The 25340-nt window shown below is 34.8% G+C and overlaps 1 protein-coding gene across 31 annotated transcripts in view; it reads left to right on the top strand.

The window, feature by feature from the left end:
• AHI1 (Abelson helper integration site 1) overlaps positions 1 to 25340 on the top strand; it is a 218430-nt gene that overhangs the window by 73285 nt on the left and 119805 nt on the right. For all 31 annotated transcript variants that reach the window (XR_005054854.2, XR_012124248.1, XR_005054856.2 and 28 more), the window contains 3 exons: positions 2392 to 2588; positions 12644 to 12670; positions 25054 to 25171. Coding sequence is in view for 6 of the 31 variants with exons in the window: in XM_073219641.1 (XP_073075742.1) it covers positions 2392 to 2588; positions 12644 to 12670; positions 25054 to 25171 (342 nt within the window). In the remaining 25 variants the exon portion in view is untranslated. The remainder of the gene's footprint in view (positions 1 to 2391; positions 2589 to 12643; positions 12671 to 25053; positions 25172 to 25340) is intronic.

The raw sequence follows: 25340 nt of genomic DNA, 5'->3' as shown, positions 1-25340 counted from the left end.
CCCAGAGCAGCCAGGTGTGGGTCCCTGTTTTCCACAAGTGGCTGGAATCTCAGTCTCTCCAAGTCTTAGCTTTCCAACCCCATTGTCTTAGCTTTCCAACCCCACTAATCTCCAGAGCACCATGCAATGTAGGTTCATGCTCCCATAGCATATCTCCCAGTCTGGGTGTTCACCAACATTAGGCCTCCACACCCTCCCCACTCAGTTTCTCTTCTTCCTGCTGATGAGCTAGGGTGGGGGAAGGGCTTGGGTTCTGCAGGATCACAGCTGTGGTACCTTACCCTGTTCCATGAGGTCTGTTCTTTTATCCAGGTGTATGCAATCTGGTGCAGCCTTCTTCCATGTTGCTCTTTCAGGATTAGTTTTTGTATTATATGTGGTTTTGGGAGGTGGCCTCTGTCTCACCTCTGACACTGCCATCTTTAATTCTCTCCTAGTATGCTCTTTCAATATCAGATTTTAATCCGTATTTTCTTATACATTTGTGTGTGTTTACATAGGCATGGAATTTATATTTTAACACTTGAATCTTTTTGGAGTCACAGCCTCCTTTCCCCCCACCTACTATGTGGATTTTAGAATTTGACAGTTACTCTAAAAAAAGTCCTGGAATTTTGAGTGGGATTACAGTTAATGTACAGCTCATTTGGGAAGAATTTACATTTTAACAATATTAACTATTCTAACCATGAACACAGTATATCTCTTTACTTTGTTGTTTCTTCAATTTCTCTCACCAGTGTTTTATAGTTTTCAGTATGCATATCCTTCACATCTTTCATCAGGTGTTTCCTAAAGTATGTCATATTTTAATGCCATTGTAAATGGAATATATTTTTTTATTTCGATTTCTGATTCATTGTGATTTGTATATGGAAATAGTTTTTTTTTTTTCTTTGCTAGTTTTGTATCCTGAAGCCTTGCTAAAGCCAATTATTAGTTCTTTTGGCTGATTTTTTAAATTCCATTTAGATTTTTTACACAAATGTGGGTGCAGGACCTGACAGTGAGTACCTCCTTAAATTTCCTTCCCGACATGCCTTGCTTGTGTCACCCTAGTCTTAAGCTCAGCATGGACACTCATATTTGTAAAGACAGTTTTGTTTCTTTCATTTATATGTTTTGTCCATTTTTGGATAGTTTCAAGCAGTAGGGCAAATCTGGTCCCTTTGACTATTTTGGCCAGAGGTGTAAGAACTGTATTACCTGTCATTTGCTTTTTAAATTTTGATTATGGTAGGTTTTTTTTTTTATTTTAATGAAGACTCTTAGTTCATGCAGGAAAAGCTTTCTAAAGTTGACAATTCTTAACATTTTTTGACACATACAATCCTTTAAGAGATAGATCTGATGAAAGTTATGGGTCTCATTCCCAGAAGTACTTACAGAATACACAGATTCATTTCTGTATGTAGCACTAGTTGTCCATAGAATCTCTGAAGGCTCAAATGTTGATTCCATGTTATGAATCTTTGTTGTAATTAGTTTCTTTTCATGTCATGTTAGGAAAGACCTTTCACTTAAAATTATAAAAGTAAGGAAATACTTTTATTAAATAATTATATTTTTCCTCCTTTTATATACAAACAGGTATTTAAAATTTTTCACATTTGTATATTTTAAATGACCAGATTAAATAATGTATGTGAAAGCATCCTAAAAGCCATAAAGTGCCATACTGATACTATTGTCCTCATCGTTATCATCATCATCAAAACATTTACCCTTTGAACCATCTGTTCCACTCTGGGAAATTAATTTCAATAATTGTTTTAAAAAACAAATTAAACAATGAAAGTAATTATTCACACGTGGTCTATAATGAGAGAAAGTAGAAAACATTTAGTAAATATTTAAAAGAATGCATATTAGATGAGATAAGCATGTAAAAGTGCTAATTACATATAGAAAAGTGAAAAATATTATTTAAATTGAAAAAATGTTAAATTTTATTTATACTATGTCTTACATAAAATGTAAACGTATAAAGATTACAAAAGATATAGAAATTTGAAAACAATTGTTTTAGATGGGTTTGTGAGTAATTTTTTTGTTTTTGCATATCCTTTATTATATTATGCCTCTGACTTTTTATATTTTCCATATATGTATATTTAAAGTTAGGCTCCCATCCCAATTTGTTGTTCACCAGATCAATATAGTATATGGTCTTCAAGATTCAGTATAAATACTGTCTGGCATAAATTATCTGTGAAATTATTATATCTCCTTATTTACAGTTTATTTCGCCAGTCATGTTGTCTTATTATTACCCAGTATTTAAAATGTATTGTGTAATTTTTGATTACTTGCTTAATGTTTCAACTTTATAGCTTACTTATTACTTTATTTGCTCTGATGATTTGAATTAATAAGGATTCATTTTTCCAGTTGCCCAGCAGGAGGCTGAAATGTTCAAACGCTACAATGGAACATTTCCATTGCCTGGAATACATCAAAGTCAGGATGCTTTATGCACCTGTCCTAAACTGCCTCATCAAGGCTCTTTTCATATTGAGGACTATGTCCACACTGACAATTCTTCAGTGAAGATGCAGCAAGTGAAACAGAGGCTCGATTCTGTCACAGTACGTGTAACTATTATTTTTTAATGGAGTTATAAAGCTAGAAATTTTATAACCACTTGAATCTTGTTTTTCATTGTCATATCAATAAATATTAATTCAACAAAATAAGTTAGTCACTTAAAAGTAAGCTTTCTTGTACTTTTATAGTTCCTTTCTGGTTACTTAAAAATCACTAACTACAGACGAGGGTGGAGCCAAGATGGCGGCGTGACTAGAGCAGCGGAAATCTCCTCCCAAAATCACATATATTTATGAAAATATAACAAAGACAACTCTTCCTAGAATAGAGACCAGAGGACACAGGACAACATCCAGACCACATCCACACCTGTGAGAACCCAGCGCCTCGCGAAGGGGTGCTTTTTGAAAGTCTTAAAGGGACAGGGATGACAAAACCGGACAGAAGTGTCCTGGGACACTCTGGGCACTCTAACCCCCTGGGCAGCAAGGAGCACGGAGGCCCCTCACGGAGATAAATAGCCTCCCAGCCGCTCCCTCTCCAACGGGGCTCCACCATATTGGAGCAGATGCCCAAGGCAAGCCACGCCCACAGCAACAGCAGAGATAAACTCCATAGCAGCTGGGCAGGAATCATAAGCCCTGTCTGCGCCCAGCTGCCCAGCACAAGCCATTGGAGGTCGCTGTTCTCCCAGGAGAGGAATGTCACAAACCAACAAGAAGGAAAGTTCTTACAGCCGTCATTCGTGCCAGCTCTGCAAACTATCTCTATCACCATGAAAAGGCAAAATTACAAGCAAAGATCAGAGAATCAAAACCTGAGAAAGAGACAGACCTAACTACTCTTCCTGAAAAAGCATTCAAAATAAAAATCATAAACATGCTGACGGAGATGCACAGAAATATACAAGAGCTAAGGGATGAAGTCCAGAGGGAGATTACAGATGCCTGGAAGGAGATTACAGAAGTGAAACAAACTCTGAAAGGATTTCTGAGCAGAATGGATAAGATGAAAGAGGCCATTGATGGAATAGAAACCAGAGAACAGGAACACATAGAAGCTGACAGAGAGAGAGATAAAAGGATCTCCAGGAATGAAACAATATTAAGAGAACTGTGTGATCCAGCCAAATGGAACAATATCCATATTATAGGGGTACCAGAAGAAGAAGAGAGAGAAAAAGGGATAGAAAGAGTCTTTGAAGAAATAATTGCTGTTAACTTCCCCAAAATGGGGGACGAAATAATCGAACAGACCACGAAATACACAGAACTCCTAACAGAAAGGACCCAAGGAGGACAACACCAAGACACATAATAATTAAAATGGCAAAGATCAAGGACAAGGAAAGAGTTTTAAAGGCAGCTAGAGAGAAAAAGGTCACCTATAAAGGAAAACCCATCAGGCGATCATCAGACGTCTCAACAGAAACCTTACAGGCCAGAAGAGAATAGCATGATATATTTAATGCAATGAAACAGAAGAGCCTTGAACCAAGGATACTGTATCCAGCATGATTATGATTTAAATATGATGGAGGGATTAAACAATTCCCAGACAAGCAAAAGTTGAGGGAATTTGCCTCCCACAAACCACCTCTACAGGGTATTTTAGAGGGACTGTTCTAGACAGGAGCACTCCTAAAACTAAACAGATGTCACCAGAGAAAATAAAATCACAGCAAAGAAAGCAGACCAACAAAATACTAACTAAAGGCAAAAAAATAAAATCAACTACCCACTAAAAGCAGTTAAAGGAAACACAAAAGGGCACAGAATAAAACAACCAACATATAAAGAATGGAGGAGGAGGAATAAGAAGGGAGAGAAGAAAAGAATCTCCAGACAGTGTATAACAGTTCAATAAGCGAGCTAAGTTACGCAGTAAGATGCTAAAGAGGCTAACATTGATCCTTTGGTAACCACTAATCTAAAGCCTGCAATGGCAATAGGTACATATCTTTCAATAGACTGAATGCACCAATCAAAAGACACAGAGTAATAGAATGGGTAAAAAAGCAAGACCCATCTATATGCTGCTTACAAGAAACTCACCTCAAACCCAAAGACTTTAACAGACTAAAGGTCAAGAGATGGAAAAATATATTTTAGGCAAACAACAGAGAGAAGAAAGCAGGGTTGCAGTACTAATATCAGACAAAATAGACTTCAAAACAAAGAAAGTAACAAGAGATAAAGAGGACATTACATAATGATAAAGGGCTCAGTCCAACAAGAGGATATAACCATTCTAAATATATATGCACCCAACACAGGAGCACCAGCATATGTGAAACAAATACTAACAGAACTAAAGGGGGAAATAGAATGCAATGCATTCATTTTAGGAGACTTCAACACGCCACTCACCCCAAAGGATAGATCCACTGGGCAGAAAATAAGTAAGGACATGGAGGCACTGAACAACACTAGAACAGATGGACCTAATAGACATCTATAGAACTCTACATCCAAAAGCAACAGGATATACATTCTTCTCAAGTGCTCATGGAACATTCTCCAGAATAGACCACATACTACCTCACAAAAAGAGCCTCAGTAAATTCCAAAAGATTGAAATTCTACCAACCAACTTTTCAGACCAGAAAGGTATAAAACTAGAAATAAATTCTACAAAGAAAACAAAAAGGCTCACAAACACATGGAGGCTTAAGAACATACTCCTAAATAATCAATGGATTAATGTACAAATTAAAATAGAGATCAAGGAATGTATGGAAACAAATGACAACAACAACACAAAGCTCCAACTTCTGTGGGACGCAGCGAAAGCAGTCTTAAGAGGAAAGTATATAACGATGCAGGCAAACTTAAAGAAGGAAGAACAATCCCAAATGAATAGTCTAACATCACAATTATCGAAACTGGAAAAGAAGAACAAATGAGGCCTGAAGTCAGCAGAAGGAGGGACATAATAAAGATCAGAGAAGAAATAAACAAAATTGAGAAGAATAAAACAATAGCAAAAATGAACAAGTGGGACTATATTAAGCTGAAAAGCTGCTATACAGCAAAAGATACCATCAATAGAACAAAAAGGTACCCTTCAGTATGGGAGAATATATTTGTAAATGACAGATCCGATAAAGGCTTGACGTCCAAAATATATAAAGAGCTCACCTACCTCAACAAACAAAAAACAAATAATCCAATTAAAAAATGGGCAGAGGAACTGAACAGACAGTTCTCCAAAAAAGAAATACAGATGGCCAACAGACACAGGAAAAGATGCTCCACATCGCTAATTCTCAGAGAAATGCAAATTAAAACCACAATGAGGTATCACCTCACACCAGTAAAGATGGCTACCATCCAAAAGACAAACAACAGCAAATGTTGGCAAGGTTGTGGAGAAAGGGGAACCCTTCTACACTGCTGGTGGGAATGTAAATTAGTTCAACCATTGTGGAAAGCAGTATGGAGGTTCCTCAAAATGCTCAAAATATACTTACCATTTGATCCAGGAATTCTACTCCTAGGAATTTACCCTAAGAATGCAGCACTCCAGTTTAAAAAAGATAGATGCACCCCTATGTTTATCGCAGCACTATTTACAATAGCCAAGAATTGGAAGCAATCTAAGTGTCCATCAGTAGATGAATGGATAAAGAAGATGTGGTACATATACACAATGGAACATTATTCAGCCATAAGAAGAAAACAAATCCTACCATTTGCAACAACATGGATGTGAGCTAGAGGGTATTATGCTCAGTGAAATAAGCTAAGTGGAAAAAGAGAAATACCAAATGATTTCACTCATCTGTGGAGTATAAGAACAAAGGAAAAACTGAAGGAACAAAACAGCAGCAGAATCACAGAACCCAAGAATGGACTAACAGGTACCAAAGGGAAAGGGACTGGGGGTGATGGGTGGGTAGGGAGGGATAAGGGGGGTAAAGAAGAAAGGGGGTATATGATTAGCATGTGTAATGGGAAGGTGAGAGAAAAGGGAGGGCTGTACAACACAGAGAAGACAAGTAGTGACTCTACAAGATTTTGCTATGCTGATGGACAGTGACTGTAAAAGGATTTGTGGGGGGGACCTGATATAGGGGAGAGCCTGGTAAACATAATATTCTTCATGTAATTGTAGATTAATGATAACAAAAAAAAAGAAAGAAAGAAAAGGGGGATTACTCCCTGATAGGATAAAACTAACTGCAAATCAGCGATTAATGCATGCTTTAAATATCCTTAATTTTGATCATTTAAAGGGTGTCAGATGATCAGCTATGGAAGTACATTTTTCTGATAATATTCCTTTCTCTTAAACAAAAAATGCAGTTCCTGTGTGGTGATCTCCAATAAGTACTTCACAGTGGTATAAAAGGCATATCAAAGTGTGGGCAAAGGGTTTGTTTGTGTTTATACAGAAGATCAAAGCCTAATTTGACTACCCAGAAAACGAATTAAGATACGATATGAAGAAGAACTTCCAACATGGACATTCTCTGAAAGAGTCATTCCAGAAGATGATCATCAAAAAACTTCAACGAAGATCCTGGCGCTGTTGCAGTTGTAGCTGCATTCATCCCACCGGTTCCTGGACTTGCCTTTGGAATGAAGAAGGAGATATCTAAGCTGGCCTGTGCATACAGTAAAACAACAAATTTGACTGGATCTATACTGTTGGAACTCAACCAAAAATTAGGAGAAGTGCAAGTCACAGTGCTCCAAAATTGTGTGACTATAGACTATCTACTTTTGGGAGAACACATGGGATGTGAACAGTTCCCAGGAATGTGTTGTTTTAATTTGTCTGATTTTTCTCAAACTATTCAAATTCAGTTAGACAATATCCATCATATCATTGATAAGTTTTCACAAATGCCTAGGGTACCTAACTGGTTCTCTTGGTTTCACTGGAGATGGCTGGTAATTGTAGGTCTGCTTTGGTTATGTAGCTGTATTCCTATTATGTTAATGTGTGCACGCAATTTAATTAGTAGTTTAAAACCTATACATGCTTATCTTACTCTACAAGAAGATATGTCAAAGAAATAATCAATCTTCCCGTGTTTTCTTCCGTCTGCTACTTCTATAGCTTTTCTTCTTCCTTCCTAATTACAACCCTTAAGTAGAATTCATGCCTCAGATTGAAATTACGAAGTGTCATAATTCTTCCAAGCGGTAAAGATACCTCAAGACAAATGCTGGGCATAGAAGCCACAGGACATAAATCTGCAAAGAAGTAAAAAGCTAACCTTTTCAAACAATATTGCTTCTCTCTCACTTACCAACTTTACATTTCCCTGTATGGCCCCGGAAGATGACTGGTTAGCCAGAGACGGTAAGATTCCTCAAGGGAGGAACAACCTAAGACAGGCACAGTTGCAGGGGGGCCATCAGGAGAGAAATTGGGGACCAACAGAGGGGAGGCTTAGAACCTCACCCCCCCTGTTTTGAGAGAAGTCTTCTGCATCCGTGGATGTTTTGTTGCCCTTGTCTAGCTTGGATTAATACTTAGTCTATAGGCACAAACCTGATCATCTACATTTGCTGTCTTACAGCACTAAATTATGTTTTCTACCTTTATCTTGCATCTACCTACCACTTCAGCATTTTATTAAAAAAATAAAATAAAATAATAATAATAATAATAATAATAAGGGAGAAATGTGGGATTCACATATAAATCAAGTATAAAAATCAAACGAATAATCATATTTGACCTAATTGTTTATATTTCATGATGCGAGATCAAAACCGGAAGTTTCTGTGATATGACTGCCCTTGCACTGTTCACCATGTAAGAACTTATTCACTATGTAAGAACTTGTTCACCATGTAAGAGCTTGTTTGTTATGCTTTAGAAGATTGGAGACTGTTGAAAATTAGGCTTGGGGTTGATTAATGATTGTGCATTGAGTCCCCTATACAGAATTTTATTGTTGTTAACAACTATCTGATCAATGAATATGAGAGATGTCCTCTCAAAAAAAAAAAAAAAGAAAAAAAAAGAGATAATCACAACAGGTGATAACTTTGACTCTTTCCAGAGTCAGAAGCAGTGTAGGATTCTGTATTACTTACTAGGTCTCAGAGCTACCCAGAGAGAGCAGTGGAACTAGAATTAAGCCTTAACGCAGTGCCTGGCACAAAAGCAGACCAGTGAAGGACTGAATCAAGAATAAATACTTTTTAATCTCACCAGGTCCCTTTTTTTTTCCTGCAAGAAGTTTTCTTAAATCTCAACTCTACTATTAAAAGAAAACCTCAGGTCGCTTAGAAAAGGGTCAATTGCTTTGAAGTTTGAATCACTTCCTTCTGAGAGATCTAACTTAATTTGGAATCTAGCCAACTTTTGTCTTGAAGAGGATAAAATGTTTTTTCAACAAATATTTGTGTCTATTACATGCAAGGCATTAGTCTAAAGCAGAGGCAAGCAAACTTCCTGTAAAGGGCCAAGATAGTAGATGTTTTAGGGTTTAAGGGCCCTTTTGTCTCAGAAGCAGTTGCTCAAATCTGAGAGTGTGAAAGAGCCATACACAACATAGAATAAATGGGTCTGGCTATTTCAATAAACGTTATTTATAAAAAAAATCACTAACTACAATAAACAAACTGAATTTAGAGTAATCTATCATGCTTTCTTGACTTAGTATCTCTATAAAGATCAGCCCAAGACCTGTTTCTCTGTTTAAAAATATGTGTGTGTATGCATGTGTGTACACATGTGTGTGCGTGCGTGTGTGTGTATGCTCATATATAATATACACATGCAACAAACACCAATGTAGGAAAATATTTACGTATAATACACACAAAAGCTAAATAATAAAGAATAGACTTCAACAAAGAAAAAGATAGAAGAAATACGCATGTACTTCCCCAAACAGTAGATACAAATTTTTCATAAGCATATTTACAAGTTCTCTCTCACTATGAAGGAAAGAAGTGCCTTAGAAACCTACCTGTAAAACTAGTTAATGAAAATGAGGAGGAGGATGGTTGGTTAAAAGTTGTGTACTCTTCTGTTAGTGATAAATTACTATAAAATCTTTCTCAAAGATAAGTAGTAAAATATATTGAGAAGCTTAAACATCCTTAAAAATATTTGTGTTCTTTGACCATAATCATTCTTCTAGGTAGAATTAGCCTTGAGCTCGTTGAGGAAAGGGACTGTGCCGACTTGTTCCTTGTTGTGTTCCCCTTTTGACACGGTGCCTGGCCCTTAATAAATATTATCCCTTTCCCTCCTCCTTTAAACCAAACATACCAGGAGCTACACTGAGATACCTTAATTCTGACTATACTTTCTTTCTCTCTCTTTTTCTTTGCTTAGAAAGTTACAGAGTTTAAGGTATTCCTAAGTGCAGATCACACTCAGGCTCTGTGTTTAGGTTCATATGGAATAGAGGGGAAATTTTTATATATGTTTTAGTATAAATTTTAGAATATGACTATAAACTAGTAAATTTATTTTAATGTTATAATTCTTTATATTTTAACATTTTAAAATAAGCAATTCATTGTGTTCCAATTTTAAAACAAAGCATCAGTAGATAAACTGAGTTTTAAAAATTAGAAAAAAATGTTTTCTTCACTAGGAAAAATAAAGAACTGTCTCCTTTGTCTGAAATCATGCATGGCAAAATAACTTCATATGCAGACTTAAGAGCAACTCATAAATACATAAAAAACAAGTTTCCTACAATATCTTGGTCTTTACAACTTAACATCCTAGAGTCACCTTAGTCTTGTAGCTTTTCTCATATAGCTGTCATCTTCAGGTAAATGAAAGAATGTAAGAACAAAAGTATATGTAAAGGAAAAATAAAAGCAGAAAAATATTTTTAAAGATAGGAAATCTCAAAGACAAGGGAAAAGTAAACTGATAATTCATTATAAGAGAAAAACTTGTTTCCCTTAGACTCATTAATTTATTTAGCTTTCACCAAATCTTTCCTTTCTAAAATTATATGGAGAATTTGTTTGCTTTGGGATTGAAGTAGATCAAGACTGCCTTTGGAAATGAAAGCTTTGTTTGCTGTGGTTTTTAAAAAACCATATTTTTCCCATATTGCGAGAATTCACTGAACTTTTTTTTCAACTGTCACCTGCAGTGAGTTTTGTTTCAGAATGTATAACGTCTGTGTGGAAGTAAAAACAAAATACCATCTTTATTCCCATGGCAGTCTATTCGTTTTGTATTTTGTGAGCATTTAGGTTGACTGGAATCCCATCTTCTGTCACAATGCCTTTCTGTTGTTTCCTGTAATTGTATTTTGGTAGACCTTAAATTTCCTTTTTTGTTAAATGGCTACTTAGTGTATTTAAAAGTTCTTCTATATAGAAGTCTAATAGAGAGGACTACATTATGGAAGACTGTATTATTGGAGATACGTCTTTCCTTGAAACCACAGTAGGAATGTTTTTCTAATATAGTTCAAGTTTAGGGTGTGATTTCTGTGTGTGTGTGTATGAGCATTACATAATAAATTCAGTTAAACGGGTATTTAATAGATGTTTACTCATTAATGCGCAAAGAATATGAAAAGAAAGATAATTTTCCGTTCTTAGCAGCTTTATTATTTAGTCACAAAATAAATCACTTAACTATTTCATAGTTAAGAGATTTGGCTATATTTTGCTGCCATAGCAATGCCTAAAAGTCATACTGCAACCGAGATGAGACGTTACAGGTAGACAGTATCTTGAAAGCATTCACAAAACTCATTCTGGGTTTTCAGATCCAGAAATTTGATAATATCAGTGCATCCATAGTTACTTAGAATCTGGGGTACCTGCTAAGAGTAATCAGTCTTACAAAAAGTTGATATATAACCTTACAAAACATAATGAAAGGTATACCTTTCAAGCTGTCTAAACACCAAGACCACTCACCCTTCCTAAAATTAACCTAAAACCAAGGTTAATGACACACTGTTGAATGTAAGGCAAAGTCATAGGAATAGAGATTGGGAGGATTTAAAATGTCTTATGCCAGTTTTTTAAGAAGGTTGATGAATTTTCTCTACCCCATAGGAGATTCTACCTTATAATGATTGGTTGTAACCAGCTCCTATTTAATTATGAGTAATAACTAACATAATGAATTCCTGGTACTGTGCTAAGTGCTTTGTATATTCATTGTATTCAATAGTGTGGGTGCTAGTATTATCCCCATTTTACAGAAGATGAAGTTGAAGCTTACAGGAATAAAGTAATATTGCCATTGTCACACAGATGGTAAGCTTTGGAGCTGAAATTCAGTCCAGACCATCAGAATCCCATTCACACAGTTAACTTTACAGTCTCCTTTTAGTGACTGAAGTACTAATATCCTATAGGTATAATGTCTGTCCCTTAGAAATTTCTGGGAAAAAAATTGACAGTCCTCTTTTTCAGCACTCTTTTTCTTTAAACTCCACATTAGTTGTTCCCATTTTTCTGTAGTTCTATACTAGGCTGATAATACGTGCTGGTTAACCTTAAGTAGACTTGAGTTTTTTTGTGCCTCCTTAGCAGCAAATTTTCAAATCATCCATTATATGTTGACTTGCACTAGTTTCTTTCTCGAAAGTGATCTTTTCTTGGCCTTGTCCTGTGAGTTGTAAGCAGTTCCTTTGTGTACCTCTTTTAATACTGGCCATATACTTTACCATTTAGTAGTGTTTATTATTAGAGTCTTGTCTGAAATAAATTATTAATGTGAAAATTATACTTTTGGGTCTTGCTACTTAATAGGGATAATTATATACTGCACTTAATTCAAGATATATCTTTTAGACATGTTAATGCTTTAGTACTGAGAAATTTACTATTTATGCTAGGTTTATGGGGAGACTGCAGATACATGTGGGCCCTCCAGAGACATGTTTGTCAGTTCCTTTGTTTTGGTGTTAGATTTACCAAGAACATGTCATTGAGTCTCTTTTTATAATTTACCCTCTTTCTAGCTCTTTGGAAACAATGCAGAGTGACAGCTGCAGGGTGGTAGATAAAGAAACTCTCTCAAATGTTGGTTCTAGTTATTAAAAGATTAACATCTGAATGTGTTAAGAAAGTTGATGTTTTGTTAAAATGAAGTTAGGAATTTTTTTTACTTAACTGTATTTTATTTTTTTTAGGAGGTGATACGAGCCTGTGCTGCAAAGGTAAGTAGTTTTATTCCCAGAAATACAACTTTAAAACTATAGTTTTCATTGTGATATACCAAAAAATTGGAATGTACCATTCATGATTTTTAATAGAATTTTCACTAAAGTTATTCTCATATATATTTTCCTTATTTGAGCTTGAATTAATTACAGAATTGTATACTGTAACCTGAGAATTTAGTAAGTAGCTTCATAATTTTCAGAACTTAAGAAAATTAAATGATTAAGATAATTTTCAGTAAAGGACCAGCAAGGTCATTTCATTCTCTGAGAAAAATATTATATGATACTTAATAATTAAGAAACACCAGTATAGTTCCAGTGGGTGTATGGTAAATTGTATAAGCTTTGCAATACATGTTAAGCTGCACATAAATAGCAATGATACTATGCTGATAATGCTCCCTGATCATATATACTGGTGTTTCAAACTTCTTTTCCCATTTAGCCATATACAATCATATACATAGACAAATTAGATATTGTCATGCCAGTTTTAGAAAGGAGGAAGCTGAGGCTTATTGAGGTTAAGTGTTTTGCCAAAGACTCCAAAATTAGTCTGAAAATAGTACTATACAAAAAGGCTCTTGATTATTAAACATTTTCAGATAAATTATAACAAATCCTTTCAACAAAGCTTTATTCCTTGTATAAGCAAGGTTATTTTATGTACCTTTAACTCAGTTATCAAGAAAATAAAATTTAAGAGTTGGAATGGCACCATGTGTTTGTTCTTCCCTCTTCTTCTGTCTACTCCTGAAATTCGTCTGAATAATTAGACATCCATTCATTTATCAAATATAATTATATATGTCACAAAGTAAAAGGGTGAGACATCCAGAAGGGAAAGAATTATAATGGTGTTAATATGTTCAAAGACCGCTTTCTGTAATGTCATTGCAGTGGAAATACTTTTTTTATTCAGTAGACACCTACTACCATGTGGCAGGTACTTGAATACAGAAGTAAGTAGATTGTTGTGTCTTTCTGCTTGGAGCATCTTACGGAGGAAACATGTCAGAAAACACTGGACTTACCCCATCACTGAGCCTGTCCATTATCAGTCAGGACCCATCACTTCTGTACCTAAATTTCACAAATCAACCAGATATGGAAAAAAGACAAGGATAAGGAAGATGAGGTAAAAAATAAAGAGAACGAGCTATGTTCTGATTTGGACTATAGATGTTCAGGAAATTTGTTCCTGATAGCAATGACTAGTGTAATGATTCTAGTTCCAAGATTGCTAACTCTTCTAAAGTAGACACAGTATATAAAATGAGTCAAGAAAATAGCTTTTTCTGGCTAGCAATTCAGAGCTGTTTCTCTTTAATAAATATACTGTATACTCTTGTAATGCTGTCTGAATGTCTGGAAAGTAAATTGTTCTGCACATACTTGGCAAGCTTTATGGAGGATGGCCTCTACTAATCTGGAAACTCCCAGAGGGTAGAAGATCATATTATTCATCTTTGTACCATAGTACTTAACAAAAGTAGAATAAATGCTCATTGAAAATATAACATATTTGGAAATTAACCAAGATTTGAAAAAATTGACCTTACTAATGTCTTTAGTTATTCTTTTTTAGAGTGGTCTCCTATCACAGTCATCCTTTGTCCCGGGAACCTATTTTATTTTCAGTTTAGGTAGGTATTAACAGTTTTATTGGAATATAATCCGCAATGCATAGTATTCGCACTTAAAGTTTACAACTCACGGTTTTTTTCTATAGTCACAGTTGTGCAATCATCACTACTTTCTGATTTTAGAACGTTTTCCTTCCCTCCGAAAAGAAGCTCCGTGTCTCATAGCAATCATTCTCCTTCCCATGCATTGCACACACATACACCCACAAATCCCCAAACTCCTGGCAACTAATGATATACTTTCTGTCTCTATAGATTTGTCTATTCTGGATATTTTATATAAATGGAATCATATTAACACATGGTCATTTGTATCTGGCTTTCACTTAGAATAATGTTTTCACAGTTCCTACATTTGTATCATATGTCAGTGCTACTTTTTATTGCCAAATAAAATTCCATTGTATATTTTTCATTAAAATTAAAATTTTATATTTACTTTTTGTATCTTTATTTGTATTATTCTAAATACAATTTTTAAGTTTTTAAAAATGTCCTTTTACTATTAAGTTTTTAGAGTTCTTTATATATTCTGGATATAAGTCTCATCAGATAGGTGATTTACAAATACCTTATCTCATTTTATAGGTTGTCTTATTCCTTTTTGATGGTGTCCTTTAAAACAAGAAGTTTTTAATTTTTGTCAAGTTCAGTTTACCTAGTTTTTCTTTTGTCACTTGTGCTTTTACTGTCATAGGTAAAAAACCACTGCCTCATCCTAGGTCCCAAAGATTTACCTCTCTATTGTCTGAGAGTTTTACATTTTTAACACTCACATTTAAGTCTGTGATTATTTCGAGTTAATTTTTTTTTATATAATGTGAGGTAGAGGTCTAATTTCATTCCATTGTGTATGGCTATCTAGTTGTCTAAGCACCATTGTTGAAAAAACTATTCTTTCCCCATTGAGTGGTCGTGGCACCATCCTCAAATGTTTTTAATCTTAAAAACAGTATATTTCTGTGGTTTCTCATCTCTTACACCCAGGATAACAAATTTTCACCAGATGTCTAAGTTTTTTCTTCCCTAAATTACAGGCATATTTTTATATTATTGAAATTATCCCCTTTTTTCATTAACATTCTTTTAAGAAAATATTTATTGAATGCCTATGAAGTTGGAGTTTTTGTTTGGATTGGTTTGATGTTTGGGATATAACAGTGAATAAGAACATTTTATTGTAGGGAGACAAATAATCAAAAAGGAAATAAAATAATTTCAGACAATAAGTGATGTGAAGAAAATAAAGTAGGTTCTTGGGACAAAGAATGACTGGGATGGGAGACCGTGCTCAAAGGATGATCATGGAAGGCCTCTCAGAAACACTTGGCAGAGAACTAGTCCCCTCCTGCAAATGTCCTCATCTAGAAATAAAACTGGTGCGCTCAAGGAGCAGAAAGAAGACCACTGTGTTTAAGTAATATGGTAGACAAGCAAGGTGAAACAATGATCAAGAGATGGCATGCCTTTTAAAGGGCCCTGTAAGCATGGTAATGGAGGGGAGGAAGAATTTTTTCCCTTCTACCCTTCTAGGTTCTGTGACTGGTCTAAGAATTAAATTGACATAAGACTGATTAATGCAAGAGAAAAAAATAATTTTGATTACATACATATGGGGGCCCCACAAATATATGAGATTTCAAAGGCTGCCAGGTAGTTAAGGCTCATGTACCATGCTGAGCCCAAAGAAAAGGGATAGGAACCTGGGGCTTCTAAGGGGGGAAGGCAATTCAAAGCAAGGTTAAAGGTGGAGCTATTTGGTAAACAAGATTGCCCTGCCATGCAGGTAAGTCCATGGGTTGAAAAAGTTCTCTCTGGTAATAGTGCTCTCCCTCGTCCAGGCCCCCTATGTAATGTAAATTTTCCTTATAAAAAAGTAACTTCTTCACCTGTTTTCAGAGCTTCTCCAGTGTCTGCAGTTTCTTAAAAATTATCCTTATGCCAAAGAGGTATAGTTTTGAGGTGAAGTATTTTGCTACCCTTCAGAAAGGAGTTAGGAAGAGAAACAAGCGATTGAGGTGTTAAACTGGGGAGAATGTAGGAATGGATTTTAAAAGGGGAGGAAGAGTCTTCCAAGAATAGCAACCAAGTAACAAACTTGCATAGCAGTCCAAGAGGAGATGGTTTCCTAGACTAAGATGGTGTTAAAAATGTACTGAAGTATACTACAAATTTTCAGAGTTTATTTGAGCAAACACTGATTGGAATCGGACTGTGCCACACTGAAAGGGGCTAGAAGCACTCCACCAACAGATGCTGAGGAAAGACTTTTATAGAAAAAAGGCAAAAGCAAAGCAAGGAAATTAGAGATGGGCTGTAATTTAAAGCCTCAGTGGCTGTGATTGGTGGTCCTTAGGTTTCAATTTGTAACCTTGAGATATTTATGGGCTTAGGTTTTGGGTTGCTTATACAGGCTGTATAGGCTCACCACCATGGCATTAGAGCCACCTCAGACTAATGGCCTCCTTGTTTAATTAATCTAACTATGGTAATAATGAAAATGCAGACAGTGGACAAATTTAGGATCTGTTTTGGAAAGAGATTAAACATTACTTGGTGATGGATGGATATGGTATAAATGAAGGAAAAAGGAATTAGAAATACCTTCCCTGTGGTTGCTTTCAGCTATTGTACAGATGCTAGTAGTGCTTTTTAATGAGATGAGGAATGCTGGAGTGAAGGGAGCAGTTTTGAGAGGTTGAGTTTTGGATATGATGTAGACAATTAGATACACGAATCTTGAGTTCTGGGGAGAAGTCAGGGCTAATGTCATATTTAAGCTTCAGACTGAATAAGATCACCTGGGGAGAGAGTATAGCTAAGTACCTGAAACAGTGGTTCAGGAGATGGGTATGTCAGGGAAGCCTAGAGGAGAGTGTTTAAGAAAGAGAAGTGATAAACTGTCACATGCTACTGAGAGAATGAGTAAAATGAAGATAGAACATTGACCATTGTATTTGGCAAGATGATGTCCTTTGGTTACCCTGATGAATGCTATTTCAGTAAGTGGTGGAGACAAAAGTGCTATTGAAGTGTGTTAAAGACAATGGGAGCCTATAAAGCTGAGGCTATATAGGACATTTTCCTAAGAAATTTTGACTCGGAGCAGAGAAACAGAAGCTGGACGGGAGTATTAGGTGAACCTTACTAAAGCATATTTATTTGCTTATGGAAATAATTCAGTGGTGATGGAGAAGTGATAAGGTACCATGGAGGTGGTGACTGCCAGACTCAAGTCCTTGAAAAAGTAAGAGGGGATATAATCCTGAATACCAACGGAAACCTGGCTATAATAAAAGGGATTTATAATACTTTCTGATAGACAAGTAAGTGGAAACTGGGTAGATGTTTAGATACAGATTTGATGATGGGAGGATGAAAGAATTGTCACCTGATTGCTTCCAAAATAGTAATTGGTATTAGAAGTCTTGTATTGCTCTGAAATGCAGTAGCCCTAGAATATCTACATACAATTTTATAATTTAGAAATATAGTTTGTTTCCTTTGTTTTGAAGTATATTTTGCTCTTTCCTTTGTTTAAGGTTGGATCAAAGCCTATCACAATGGTATTGCCTGTAGTCTATTTCCTTTAATCTTTGAATGATTCCTCACAAATGGAACTAATCTGTTTTCCTCATGTTGCCAGACATATGTGTATTCATACCTGGCATGCTTTATAATTGGGCCTACTTTGTCTTGAATCATAGTTGATTTTCATTTTGCGTGTCTTATCCAAAATTAAATTATGAATTCTTCCCTCAGGGAGGAACTACTCTCCAGTCCTTCCTTCCTTCCTCGCTCCCTTCCTTCCTCATTCTTCTCATTCTTCCTGTTTTTCTGTCATCCTTTCTTCCTTCCTCCCTCCCTTTCTACTTTTCCTTCTTTTTCATTTCTCCATTGTATTGCCTCCACCTCTAATCTTTACATTTCTGAATTTCCATATTCTGTAAGCTTCATGAAGCCAGAGGACATTATTACTACTGTTTTTTTGAATTATTAATCTATCCTAGACAAACATAAATGCAGTCAGGTTGAAGTTTATTGAATTATGTTTTGTAGAATAATGTTGTAAAGGTAAGTAATAATCTAAATTATCATCTAATCTATCTTGGAATGTATTATTCACTGAAAAGTAAAAAGGTTTCCAGAATGATATAAAGAACCCAGAGAGATAATTTTTTTAATCTACTTTAAAAAGTTTATGGGTATTTTTTTCATGAGAAAACAAAAATTAAGTTGAGATTTGAGTAGAGTTGTGGTTTTCAGTTATTTGGAGAGGTTTTTTAAAATAATTTTTTAATGCTTACACTTATTTCTTCATGTCACTACAAAATTGGATAAGAGCAAATTAAGTTTTATTATTTTTAATACTATTTGGCAGTCTGGTTTAACTGTAGTACTAGTAGTATACGCTACAGTAGGCCACTCATAGAAATTATGGAATTCCATTACTGGAAATTTTAGAAAACAGGAAAAATGTCTAGTTTTAGGAAAACCAATTTTCCTCTTTTATGTCTCCTTTATTCTCACACTAGATGTGAGACACCAGATGTGTGGAGATTTTCCCACACCTAGCAGTTCTGTGACACTAGCTGGGTATCTTAAAATTTAATTCAGTTCTGACATCATCTAGCTGTAGATAGTGTCATGTCCAACAGAGTAAGGGCTTAATCCCACAGACTTCATTGTCCCCTCCCTGCCAGCACTTCAGATACCAATTGCAGGTCCATATTGTTACCTGCTTCTGACTAATCAGCTATAAATTGAAGGTTCCTATAACCCCCTCCTTGGGTTTGATTAATTTGCTAGAACAGCTTACAGAACTCAGGAGAACAGTTCACTTGGTTTTCACCAGTTTTATAAAAGAATAAAGGTTACAGATGAGAAGGTAGATGGAAGACATGTGTAGGGCAAGGTATGTGGAAAGGTGTGCATACCTTCGATGCCTTCTCTGAATATGCCACTCTCCTAGCATCTCCATGTGTTTACTAGCCTGAAAGCTCTCTGAACCCCATACTATTGGGATTTTTATGACATGATTCACATGTAGGGATGGTCCATTATAACTCCATTTCTGGACTCTCTCCCCTCTCTGGAAAATGGGTGGGGCTGAAAATTACAGGCCTATAATCATTAGAACAAAAGACATTCCTAACACCCAGAAAGTTCCAAGGGATTTAGGAGCTTAGTCTCAAGAACTAGAGTAAGAAGCCCAAAATATTAGAACAAATGGTGCTCTTAGAGCTCTTACCACTCAGCAAATTACAAGAGTTTTAGGAGCTCTGTGCCAAGAACCCAGGCAGAAACAAATATATATTTTTTTCTGTTTTTTTCACACTCCTTTTATATTTAAATTTGAGTATTAACCCATATAATTTAATGAGTTCTTTCCTTCTGAGCCCATTATTCTGTAGTTGTTATTATCAAAAAAGTTACTTACCTTTGAAAAGTCTTGAGTACAAATACTAACTTAGCTTTGGTTAAGGTTTTAAAACACACTGCTTTCGCATGTATATTAATTCATTTGACTTTTGTGCAGTTCTTAGTGCTATACCAGCCATTTACAAAAGAAAGATGAACAAAACCTAGCCTCTACCCTCAAGATTACAGTCTGGTAGAGAGTAACAAAATAGATAAGCACACTAAAGTGTTAACCAGTGCTGTAATAGTAAAAGGTATGGGACTGTGTGAGGAGAAAAAGGAGGGAGAGGTGAATCCTATTGGGAGAGTGTGAAAGGCTTTTCACACATGATACAATACTTGAGCTAAAGCTTGAGAAAGGAGTTGGCATCCACTAGAAAGGTGGGGCTAGATCATTCCAGGAAATGGGAACAGCATCAGCTAAATCACAGAGACATGAAACAACCTACTATTTTTGGGATGCTACATGCAATTCATTGTAGCTGGAACTTAGATGAGATATCTGGCTGGAGAGCTAGAATATAGGATGCTTTTGTATACAATACTGAAAATATGGGCTTTATTTAGTGGGACAATTGATAGTGGGTTTTTAACACTCTTCAAGCAGAAGTGTTACTCAATGAAATTAGCATATTAGAAAAGTCATCCTGGTAGTAGTATTAGAGAAGGAGATTACTTAGGAAAATAAATCAGTAGGCTATTGGGGTAGTTTGTAAGCAGTAAGGAAAGTCTGAATCAAAGCACTGATTGTGGAGAAAGAATGGAATCAGATGTCAAAGCATCTAAGTGACTTAGTGACTGACTGTACAGAGTGGGAGAAAGTCTAGGATGATTGCTATCTTTCTGGCTGGGGCAGTGAGCTAGTGATCACTTTCCTTAAGGAAATAAGTTGTGTGAGAAAGGTTAGCTCTGAACTAATTGATCAGAAAAGTTTCAGATTTAAGAAACATCAACATTAGAAGGCAAATGAAGCAGTAACAGACTTTTTCATCCAGGGTAACTATGTGATGTGAGGGAAGAGGACCCAGTGGGCTAGCGAAGTACACCAGTATAACAATGGCAGGGTAACCAATGGAACATCGTTCTCCAAAAAACAGCACAGAGAGTGATCACTGGTGTTACATATTTCAGATGCCTACATGAATCTGCTAAATTTGATTATTTAAATTAATTCTAGAATGACTTTAACTTTAGATTTAGTGTTCTGATATAAAAGCTTTGTTGTAACTGGCTGAAAATGAGCAGTTGAGGTATATGAATAGCAGTTACGTGCTATTTTTCAAGAAGTTTAGCTTTCGGTGAAGCTTAAGGAAATTATGGACTTACAGTGAGAATTTTTTATTGTTTACTACTTATTTTTGTAGTAAAGTAGAAAGATTTATGCTTATAGCCAGTAGGGAAACATCCACTAAACAATTCAAAAATAGAATTTGAAAGAGCTTTAAGATATACCCATGGAAACAGATGGAGGGATTAATCTTGAACAGAAAGGCATCTCTTCCTTTGACTAGAAGAAAGGATGCAAAGGGTGTATTTTTCATGGGTCTGAAAACAACAATTTCAGAGAGCTGAAGACTGAATTTGCTTTCTGAAGTAAGGAATTATACTGAGAAAGTAGATAAAGGCTTGGAGAATACCACGATGCCTGAGGTAAATTGACTTTCATGAGGGCACATTATTGGATAAGTGATTTGAAGCAAGACTGAATCTTACTTTTGACACAGGAGGATCATATCAGTAATCTTTGAACTACCAGTCCTTGGTATATATAAAAGTCTCAAGATCTCTTGATTAAATATTACAAAACAGAACTTCATTATGACTGACATTTGAATTCTGGTTTTAGTTTACGTAGTAGTGATAAACTGATTTGGGAAGAGATTTTCTGTTAAAAATTTTCTGGGGAAAAAAAAGCTTTTCTTTAACAGTAACAGTATTTCTCCCTAATCCCTTACTTCACTGTCCTATCTTATAAGGAAGATATCTGGGAACCTAGAGATCTTGTTTGAATTTCACTTTATAACATCCTAGGCTACTCATTTCTTAGATTTTACAAGCCTAGAAACCACAGGAATGTAAGCTGCTTTTAGATTTATGAGAATGTTAAGATACGTGATTCAGATGCCTTGAATTTCACCATGGGTAAAGTTTCTATTTAACTTGTTCTTAAACATTGGGATTTTAATTTTTGTAATAGACACATGATTTGCAACAAAACATTTCCTGGGTATTGGGCTTTTTTGCCACCAAAACTGTCTTCAAATTAAAGTATTATCTTCATTGTTGTCCAATTTAGTGGAAAAAATATAGCCATCTGGAAGGAGGGGGACAGATTGGCTAACATAAGTAGATAGACAGTATTAGCATCTTTTCAGTTATAATTTAAAACCAATCTGAAGTATCTTCATAGCTTGAAACTTTAAAAACAATTTTATTCAGGTAAATGTAGCCTGTACTATGAAGTTAGCTGAAATGATTAGACTTGTTAGTATATATGAAAATGAGTGTTATGTCTCTTGTAAATGTTTTACAATTTAATCCCCAAAAGAGAAACTAGTTGTTAGCTTGTTTATTTAGTCTTGTGCCTTCTGTTTTCAGTTGGTACAGTAACTTTTTTAACATGGGAATGAACCCCTCCTACAGAATTTTATTTGCATATTTTGCACAAAGCTGCTTATAGCCTGAAAGAAGCAAAACAGTTTTGTGATTAACTTGGCAGAAGTTCAGGTGATTTTTTAATTTTTCTCTAATACAAATTTCACTAATTTTTATGCTTTTAGTTTTCCCCAGTATGGAGGTATTAAACTGACTTTGGCAGACTGTGGTTTTTGCATGAAGCAAGCAGAAAAGTGTGTTGTGAAAAGAGGGTAGATTGGTGTAGGGCAGACTATCTTAGCCAACCTTTCTGTTGTTGTAAAATTATTAAGCAATTCTTTTCCACAGCATATATTTCAAAAATAGATATTGCTTCACTCTATTTAATGGTTATTATTATTTTTCTTCCTCTAAATGAAGTAGTGAATTATGTGTAGGCTAGCTTTGAAAATACTTTGAATTCTAATTTCAAATCACTATAATAATTAACAATTATCCTAAACCTCAGAAATTGAGTTATCTGCCCTGTAATGCTGCTCTTCGCTTCATGGACATTTGATAGTCTCTAAAGAAATGTGTCAAGAAAGAGCAGATTTAGAATAATGCTTAGGAAGACCATGTAATTGTAGGTTATACTTTTTTAACAGCATTTTATTTGAAAAGTGACTAGTCGTTCTCTTTAAGCAGAGGCATTTAAGTACCCTGTTCTAGCTTTTCCGGTATTTTTTTGTTGCTCTTTAAGCACAAGTGAATTTCTAAAGAGGAAGACTGAAAAGCACATTGTGAGAGTGTGTGTGTGTGTGTGTCTGTGTATGTTTGCACTTGCTGCATGTGTCTGTCACCAGCATACACCTGTTCCTTTGCACCAGATTTCAAAATGCATTGTTTGACATGTAGGATAAAAATTTTCAAGAACACAGAAGTAAAACTGAAAAATGATTCTAAAAAGAGAAGTGAATTAAATAGTTAAGGGATATATATACCCTTGTATATAATACTTCCATTTAAAAGCATAGCACTCTGAAAAATTTACTGCATCATATGCTGTATTATATATTCCTAATCACTCTTCTAGTAACTCTTACTACTAGTTATTACTAACAGTAACTAGTAATTATATAGAATTTTCTTTGCATAACACTTTATGGTTTCCCTTTGCTAACATACTCTATTTAATCTAATTCTTATTCAATACATTATGTAGTGCTTTATGGTTAGCATATGTGAATAGCACTTTATAATACCACTTCATCTTTATTGCTACCCCAACATATTCCCACTGAAGAATACATACTGTTTTTATTATCTCCACTTAAACATAAAAATGAAGCTCAAAGATGTTAGATAATTTCGTTACTTTTTAGGTATTCTATTAATATAGTCAACATTAATTTTGGTCATTGTTTAGTAATGGCCCATGAGAGAATTTTTAAAGCTGGATAATTTTTTAACACTGATGTGGTATTTGACCCTATCTAACTACTTTAAAAGTATTTTTGTTTTTTTATAAGATGACATAACAATTTAGGTACTTTAAAACTATATTATCATATGCTCTTAATTAATTGAATTTCACCAAATATATAAAAGCTCTTTGCTTCAAGAGAAATTTGCTGTTACTGTTTGAAAGAAGAGAAGCATATACAAATAGTATGCAGATGATGAGTCAGATAAAAAGCATGCAACCACAACCCACTACTATCTTATACTCAACATCAGAAGGGAATTTTTAAATATTAATACAGTGGAAGTCTTCTGTGCGGTTTAGATTATTGTTTAAAAAAATGAGGGAAGCTATTTTCCTATACTTTTATATACCATAAACTATCATTTAACATTTTAATTCACAGATAACATTTTTCAGTAAATTAGAGATTCAAACTGTTTCAAATTTTTCAAAATTAGGTCACATTTTCTTGGTATTTTTTGAAAGTGACAAAAGATAATAAAGATATAATGAATGATTTATTAATAACAAGAAACTAGCTTGTTGCCAAAATTCTTTCTTACAAGATGAATTTACTAGTAAACATATAAAACTTTTTGGAAATTGTTTTTTTTCCTAAAATAACATATGTTATGCATTTCATTTCTGTGAGACTGTTCTACTCAATCATAGTAGGTTTTCTTTGCATTACAGAACACTGTATTTACTTATAGAAATTTTTCTTGACTGTTATTTTAATGCTCTTTTTATACAGTCTTAAGATTAAGTCTTGATGCAGTGCAAACTATTTCACTTGGCAAGTTAGGTTACAGCTGTGTTATCTATGTTACCATAATGTATATAAACATGAATATTACAGGTGTTTCTGTTCAGGAAGTACCTGCTGTTTCACAAAATGCTAAAGAAATATGGGTGTAAATATTTTAACTCTTTCTTAATTGAAAGCAGTCAAGGAGTCACTTATTTTTTACACTTTTTTGCATAACTTTTAAGACCATTCTAAATTACTAATGTCAATTCTGTGATAATAAGCAAACTTGTTTTAATAAGGGTTACATAGAGTTATGCTTTCATTACCAATGTATTCCTTCCTTATTAAAAACTATTCTATACTGTATACTTTAAAAACTAAGCATATAAATCATTACCATTCCTTTTGAACTTCTGTATGTCCTAGTTTGTACTTAGGCAAATACTTCTCATCCAGTTTTTGCATCAGTAATCCAGGAAATTACGCTTTGGTTTCTGATTTGCTTTTCCTATTACAGGTTAACAAAAATCTCTCATTTACTTCAACATCAGCTTCCTCACAACAGTCTAAGTTAAAACAGGCAAACATGCTGGCTGCTCATCAGATTCTACATCCGTTTGGTTTCACTCAGACCGGTGAGCCCCTTTCTTACTTTACCTATTCTTTTAAATGTTCAGCTGCTATTTTTTAAAGAATGACATTTATTTCACTTCAGAAATATAGCTCATAGCATTGTAATAATCAGTTTTCACATTTGGATTATATTGTAGCATCTTTTTTTCTTAAAAAATAAAGTTATTTCAA

This window comes from Manis javanica, chromosome 13 (genome assembly GCF_040802235.1).
Source record: "Manis javanica isolate MJ-LG chromosome 13, MJ_LKY, whole genome shotgun sequence".
Taxonomy (NCBI): Eukaryota; Metazoa; Chordata; class Mammalia; order Pholidota; family Manidae; genus Manis; species Manis javanica.
Note: the sequence above shows the minus strand (reverse complement) of the source record. Positions and strands in the feature narration are given on the sequence as shown.